Below are 7,714 nucleotides of genomic sequence, written 5' to 3' on the forward strand. Positions count from 1 at the left end.
GGGCGCGAGGACGACAAGTAATGTCTGGCTTCCAGGCCAAGGCTTGCACAATCTTCCTTCAGAATGAGAAAAGTTTTGTTTTTGTTTAGTCCATTTTGTTAATGAAGTAAACCAAATACAGCTTTGAAACTCTGAGCAATAATGCTCATTCAATAGAACTATAAAATATAATATAAAGCTATAACAACTATGACCTCACATGCTTATGACCGTTTACTGTCACTGGTCTGTCTTTGCTTCTGATGTTAAATTTTCAATAAAAACCCTTAAAAAAAGAAAAGCCTTGCTTCACAGGAAGAAGTGGAAAGAACATCTTGGAAGAGAGGAGTCTGTGTTTGTAGAGGTGTGTTATCGATTTGCTTTTAGTGGTTTGCAAATAGTTACCGGGGGGGGGGGGGGGCGGGTTTTTTTTTGTTATTTTTTTTTTTTTTTTTTTTCTGCGATAGAATAAGCAAAATTCACTCTTTCATACAGATGGATCAGACTGGAAGAGCCGCCTAACCTAGAATGCTGTTTCCACTGACGGACAGCCAGGTCCCTTTCAGGAAGAGGACCTCCTCCTGTTATCTCCCACCTAGAAGACCTCATGCTGCCAGCATGTAGGCCATGTCACGACACACTGAGATGTAAGGAACATGCAAGCGGCCCTGATGGACCAGCCTAGTCCAGTGTTGGTGTTTCAGTTCCAACCGTGGCCGATCAGATGACTCAGGGAGCGAACAGGGCACGGAGGCAACAGCCAGAGCTCTCTCACCTTTGCTGGTGAACAGGTCAACCTCGACGGTGGGATTCCCACGTGAGTCAAAGATTTCACGAGCGTGGACCTTTAAAATGGACATTTCGATTGTCTGCAGAGAAAAAAGGAAGAGAGGGCTGAGCAGACGTGGGACTCATTACCCCAGAGCGCCTTCCTTTCCCAAGCCAAGCGGTCCCGCAGATGCCTTTCCCGCTGGGCACACAAAAGCTGGAGTTATCATGTTTGGAAAACGAGTGAGAAGGGTGGGAAACAAGACAAAGGCTGGAGGAGAAAGGGCGGGGGACCCGGGGCCCAACCCCAAGGCAGGGGTCAAAGAGCCACTTGACCAGGAGCATGCAAATGCAGAGTCCAGGCGGGGAACCTTCCAGAGTTAGTCACTTGAAGCCCAAACACCCCTCACCCTGACACGGGGGGGAAGCCTGAACACCAGTGAGCACTAGAGTGAGCTCGCCTGACTTATCGGCAAGGCTGTCCAAAAAGACATTTGGAAATTACAGAAAAACAAGACTCTTCCTTGCATTTTGTTTGCCATTGTCGGGTGGGGCATAAATATTAGAGCTACACCAGGGATTCCTAACGTGGTGCCCCGCAATGGAAGAAGAGGAGGAGGAGACTGGATTTATACCCCACCCTTCACTCCCCAAAGGAGTCTCAGAACAGCTTACAAACTCCTTTCCCTCCCCCTCCCCACAACAGACACCCTGTGAGGTAGGTGGGGCTGAGAGAGCTCTCTCGATGACTGCCCTTGAGAGAACAGCTCTGAAAGAACTTGTGACTGACCCAAGGTCACACCAGCAGCTGCATGTGGCGGAGTGTGAAATCAAACCCAGTTCTCCCAGATTAGAGTCCACACTACACTCCTAACCACTTCACCAAACTGGCTCTCTCAAGTACCTTCCCTGGTGCCAGCCAAGTGTTTTTAGAAAGTGGGTGAGACCAGGTGGAGCTTCTTTCCCAGCAATGTTCCTGATTGGCCATTGGGAGATTTGACAGGCTGTGCACGTTTATAGAAATGTTGCCTTGGCAGCAGCTGCCACCACAGCACACGGACCTCCCCGTGGCGGCCGTTTTGTGGCTGCACCCACCATGCTGTGTCAGAATTCCAAAGGGGCCCACAAGTTCAAAACGACTGGGGACCTCTGGGCTACACAATGTAAGAAATAGGGCACACAGTATAAAAATAGGGCTATATAGGTTTTAGATGACATTTCCAAAAGCTGTTCGGCAAATGCCTGTCCTATTACTTAAAAAAAAAAATACTATCGAAAACCTCTCTTGACAGGGACATATGGCTGTCGGCACATGAGCGATGATGCTGTCTCTGGGCTCTGCTCCCGCTGACGAATGTTCTGGGGCCATTTGCTCAGTCATTAAACACGGGTTCCATGCTGTTACGTAAGGCCGGGCAGCAATATTTTAAGAGACTGCAGAGAATAGCCAGCACATTAAGCAGAAGAGGACAGGACGAGAGGACGTGTTACATTCCCTGAACGTGAGCTCTTTTAGATAGTAAGAAAGCGACAGATCAGCAGCCAAGGGGGGCAACGCCTCCTGCTCGCCCCACACCTGAAACCCTCCAAGGACACGACCCACTCTCCCTCTTCTCGCAGGCTGGGTAGATTTTTCAGCTGGGCCTGCAGAGCACCACCCCGAATGCTGCTGACATCCCCTTCTACGGCGTGTTCAGGTGCGTTTCTGCCAGACCCACTCATGTGGCTCTAACGTCACCTCCCACCATAAGGTGATTATTTGATTTATATACAGATAGCCCTTCTCACCGAGACAGAAGGCAGAGTACAATATACAGAAAGCAATGTGACTACGCAGCATACGGCATCCAATAAACCATGCCAAAGGCCTGGGATTAAAGATTTAGGAGCCAATCCCTAAATTAGAAATTAATCCCGCAAAAAGTTACCCGCCAGTTTACCCTCTCTGCTCATCTGCAGGCAAGCTTGTTCACCACTGGTGAGTAGGTACTCCTAACAGCCGAGAAACTACATGACTATCCTAAGTTTCCTCAAGATTTGCTCGGTCTGTTTCCTTCTCTTTCACGTAACGTAATTAGCCTTGGAATTTAGACACTGGTCGGCAGGTTTTGCTGGGGCCAAACAGGCTTCTGTTGGAGCGAGAGGCCAAGCCTGGGAAGAGGCCGTGGCTCAGTGGCAGAGCCTCTGCTTGGCATGCAGAAGGCCCCAGGTTCAATCCCTGGCATCTCCAGTTAAAGGGGAGCAGACGGTGGATGATGGGAAAGACCTCCGCCTGAGACCCTGATGAGCGGCTGCCGGTCTGAGCAGACAACACTGACCTTGAAGGACCAAGAGTCTGATCCAGTATAAGACACACAGACCAAAGGTATGACATAGGACAAGGCAGCTTCATGGGTCAAACTAGAATGGGGTGTGTGTGCCATAAAAATAAAATTAAGAGGGTCTGATGGCTGCTGGAAACCAATTTTTAAAAACTGAACTGGGCCTTTGGGATGAGGAGTCAACCTGTTTGGCAATATTATGCAACCACAAGATGGGTGTTTTTCAGAAAGGGGATGGATCTACGTTGCATGCAAACACACGAAACCCAGATATCCCAGCTCTCCTTGGAGGTTGTAGCCCTACAGGGGAAACCGGCTGCCTTGCCAGAGATTCTGGGCATCTCCACAACCCTCCCAGATCCCAGGGAAAGCACCCAAGAAGGCTGGTGCAAGGCGCCTTTGCTGCTGACACCAGGGGCCCTGGACCTGTTCAAATCACATTCGCCAAGAAAGCCATGCTGCCTCTGCCCTTCTGTTCCCCACTCTGCAAGCCGCCTGCCAAGCCCACCTGTCCCCAAACTCGGGGAATCCTGACTGAGCCCCACAGAGCCTGCATTCAGTACTACGTTCATCAAGCGCTGGCGTGTCCGGCTTCTTCACTTTCAAATCCCTCCCACCCGCACCGGAGTGGCAAGAGGCACCCGTCCAACTGCTGCAGGAGCTGCCATAGACAGAGCTCCTTTTTGTTAAAAAAGAAAAGAAAAAAAGAGGCATCCATTTGAGTCTTTTTGTCCCCCTGGATACTCACAGCACCGCCTCCCAGGTGCCTAATGAGGGTGTGCAGAGGAGGCAGCACCCACGCTACTCCCGTGCCCTTGAGGAGTGTCCTCACTATCCGGCCCTCCCCTTCCTGCTTACAGCACTGCAGCAACTCAAGGAACTCTCCTTTTTTTAACCCCTTTGCTCCGCCTCCCCGGCTATTCTCTTTGGCCCTGTGCTCAAGTCCTGGTGGGGAAGAAACAGCTCCAAATGGCACCAAGAACATGATCACATGCGCGTCCCAAAAACGCCCGACCCATTAAAGAAAAACAAACTTTCAAAACAGAGAAAAAGAAAACACAGGCATAAACAGCACGGGTTGTTTGTATGCCCTAAGAGCATGCGGTTGCTGAATTTTGTTGTTAGACAAGGAATTTGATGAGGGCGAGAGCAAACAGAAAGGGAGAAGCAGGATTTCTGATTATCAAGGTAAGATCCTGCAAGTTCCTCTTCTATGCAGCTAGGGCTAGCAAAATACTTTACTTCTTTATGCAGAGAGTACATGTAGCTTCTCCTGAGCACATTCTCCAAGGTTAAGAAGCTATCCAATAGAGACAATTCACTGTGGGGGAGTGGTTATAGTGGGAGACCTGGGTTCGAATGTGCACCCTGTCCAAAAAGAAAGCTCAGTAGGTGGTAAGAAGAGATTGGATTTATACCCCGCCCTTCACTCAGAGTCTCAGAGTGGTTTACAATCTCCTTCCCTTCCCCACAACAGACACCCTGTGAGGTAGGTGGGGCTGAGAGAGCTCTTGAGAGAACAGCTCTGAGAGAACTTGTGACTGACCCAAGGTGACACCAGCAGCTGCATGTGGAGGGGTGGGGAATCAAACCCGGTCCTCCCAGATTAGAGTCCGCACTGCTAACCACGACTACACCAAACTGGCTCTCTCTCAGCGTAACATAACATAAAAGCACTCTCTCAGCATGGCAGACCTTACATGGTCACTGTAAGGATAAAATAAGGTGAGGGAAACCCATGCACACACCCCTGAGCCCCCTGGATGGGTGAGCAACATAGCCAGCCAGACACATTTTCTCCCAGCCTCTCAAAAGGCCCAAAAGTGACTCTCCCAGACCCCGCAGCAGTCAGCTCCAAAAGGTCTAGCGGAACCACTCATTAGCTACAGCAGATCAAGGAGGACTGCTTTAAAAGGAGGGTCCCTCCTCCCCCACTCTCCATCAGGGAGGCTGGCAAGGGAGGAGCTGGGGACCAGCCTGCTAATTAGCAGTGGTGGATTAACACCTGGCAGAGAGGTTGGCTTTCCTCTCCTGCACAGAGGTATTTGAGGCCTGGGTGTGCCCAGACAGGTGGGACCTTTTCAGCTCATAGCCTGAGGACTCACAGCCTAAAGCTAGGCAGAAAAATCAGCTGGTGGAGATTAGAAGAAGAAGAAGAAGAGAAGACATTGGATTTATACCCCACCCTTCACTTGGAGTCTCAAAGGGGCTTACAAACTCCTTTCCCTTCCCCTCCCCACAACAGACACCCTGTGAGGTGGGTGGGGCTGAGAGAGCTCTGACGGAAACGGCTCTTTTTCCCAAGGACAGCTGTGCCAGAGCTTGTGACTGACCCAAGGTCACATCAGCAGGTGCAAGTGGAGGGAGTGGGGAATCAAACCCGGTTCTCCCAGATTAGAGTCCGCACACTTAACCACTACACCAAACTGGCTCTCATTTAGCAATGGAAGCTTTCCTTTCCCTTGTCTGCATTTAGCAATGGAAGCTTTCCTTTCCCCTGTCTGTCGCTGTAATTTTTCTTTAGTTTTCTCTTTGGGTTGCTATGGGGGGTGGGGTGGGAGCAGAATACAAGACCTAACATAGGCTAAATAAATAAATCTGGCATCCGAGTTGAAGCCAGACAGATGGCCCGGAAGGAACACTGCACCTGCCGGCTTACTCTGGAATCTTCATAAAGACTGAAGAATCCACCTCGTGCCTCCTCGGTCTGTGACTCAGGAAAGAGCTCACAATTTCCTGTCTGCCTCAAGACACTTCATTGCTTCCCTGTGACTCAGCAGTTCACGTAACAGAAGAGGTTTTATTAAGGGGGAGAAAAATCAGCTCTGGAATGAGGGCCACCCCTTCTCTTTCCTCTGCCACATGTCCCCAGGCGACTGACGAAACAAAATTCTCTCCTTCTCTTACGATCAAGTGGTTATTTGCAGTCTAGCCCTGAAGAAGCATCCAGAGAAGAATGAAAATTAAATTTCTTTTTTAAAAATGCTCATTTCAGCACAAGAGCTGACTTCAAACTGGCTTCCTTTCCATCTCACCACCTCACCAATTGCCTCCTGGACATCTTCCCTACCTGGACATCTTCTATGGCTCTCCCATGTGCAGCAGGTCCTTCACAACCTCACCAAGCCTTTCGCTTACAAAGACCCATTTTCTTACTAAGTTCAGTCAGGACTATACCACTTCAGCCAGTAGCTTTTCATAATGTTCCCTCACACACAAAAATCCCCATACATAGAAATTCAACCTGTAATGTTCCCTCTAAGCTGTGGAGTCTTGTGAGCAAAAATTCTACTTTGTGAGCTACTGGCATTAAAGTTGTGAGCAAACAATTTGGCTCCTGCATCAATTAGTTTGCTCTGGAGCCCTCCATCCTGAGCCAAGGCAAAAATGTGTGAGCCGGAGGCTAAAAAACTGTGAGCTAGCTCACACTCACTCATCTTAGAGGGAACACTGGTTAGGGCTAGACCCCTTTCTCCCCAGCCACATAACTTTCCACATACCAGGATTGTTTTGGGTATGGATTAGCAGCTAGTCTAGAGCTCTTTTGAACTGGTAAAGTCCAGACAGAGGCTGAGCATCTCAGCGAGGAGGCCAGAAGAAGAAATCTTTGAAGATGCCCTTCTATGTAGTTTCCTACCATGCCTGCATTCCCTTCAACCACTTTATTAACATGATGCATCACTTCCCTCCACTCTCAATTCAGCAACCAGTCCATAGCAAGAGAAATTAAAGTGAGCATGTTCTTTCTAGCCATCCTCTGAAGGCTGAACGCAGGGCTTGAGTCTGTTCAACAGTGGAAAGAATTGCCCTCAAGGTAATTGCACAGAAAGTATTTGGCACTTCGGTTCCATTTTGCTCTCAGGCTTGTTATGTGTGTCCAAAATGTGCTGGTACTTGTGGGCAGGTATGCTACAGCAAGACTGAGGTCTAGGAACTTGTAGGTTTATCTCTGAGCCTGCCGTAACCATTCCCAGCAGCAAACTGCAGGGCTTCCTTGCTATCCCGTGATGCTGGCACTTACTATACTGAATGGCCTTGCCAACTGTGGACTGGGAAATTCCTGGAGATTTGGGGGCGGAGCCTGGGGGAAGGCAGAACTTTGGGAAGGAAGGGAAGGATGTCACACAGTCCACCCTCCAAAGCTGCCATTTCTTCCAGAGTCTGAAGACCAGTTGCGATTCCAGCAGAACGCCAGACTCCACCTGCACGTTGGCAACCCCATTAGTGACCCACTTCCCCTTCACCCACTTTGACTTTTGATGTAAGAGGCACTGTTCCCAAGCACCAGCAAAACTGGCACTGTGTGCCTGCTGCCAGGATGAAGGCAACCTAGTTAGCAGAGGTGAGAGCTTAAAATTAAATATTTGGAAATGGGGAAGGAAAGGACGGGCTACTGTCGCAAGAGGGGAAGGTCCAAGCGCAGGTATCCTGCACAACACGCCCCATTAATCATTAAACCAAAAGGGACCCCATTTCACCACTTTAATACAGCTCTTGCAAACTGACGTGACTTCCTCCGGCCATGGAAGGAGCCTTTTCCTGCGGAGGAAGGCTAGAAACCATCCCTGGCAGAAACTCTCTCCTCGTGCATCTGCCGCAATCTGCCCACACAACCTCCTACTCAACAGAGCACTAAGTCTCTGCAG

General features: G+C 49.6%; 1 protein-coding gene across 3 annotated transcripts in view; it reads right to left on the bottom strand.

The window, feature by feature from the left end:
* The window catches only part of ENO1 (enolase 1, (alpha)), a 32,403-nt gene that overhangs the window by 23,161 nt on the left and 1,528 nt on the right, over positions 1 to 7,714 (bottom strand). For 2 of the 3 annotated variants that reach the window (XM_015411033.1, XM_015411035.1), the window contains exon 2: positions 755 to 848. In XM_015411033.1, the coding sequence (XP_015266519.1) occupies positions 755 to 839 (85 nt within the window). In that variant the 5' untranslated portion in view covers positions 840 to 848. Of the gene's footprint in view, positions 1 to 754; positions 849 to 3,816; positions 3,839 to 7,714 lie in introns of those variants that run through there. The other variant, XM_015411034.1, reaches the window with a different exon arrangement.

Source organism: Gekko japonicus, unplaced genomic scaffold (assembly GCF_001447785.1).
Source record: "Gekko japonicus isolate JY-2015 unplaced genomic scaffold, Gekko_japonicus_V1.1 scaffold450, whole genome shotgun sequence".
NCBI lineage: Eukaryota > Metazoa > Chordata > Lepidosauria > Squamata > Gekkonidae > Gekko > Gekko japonicus.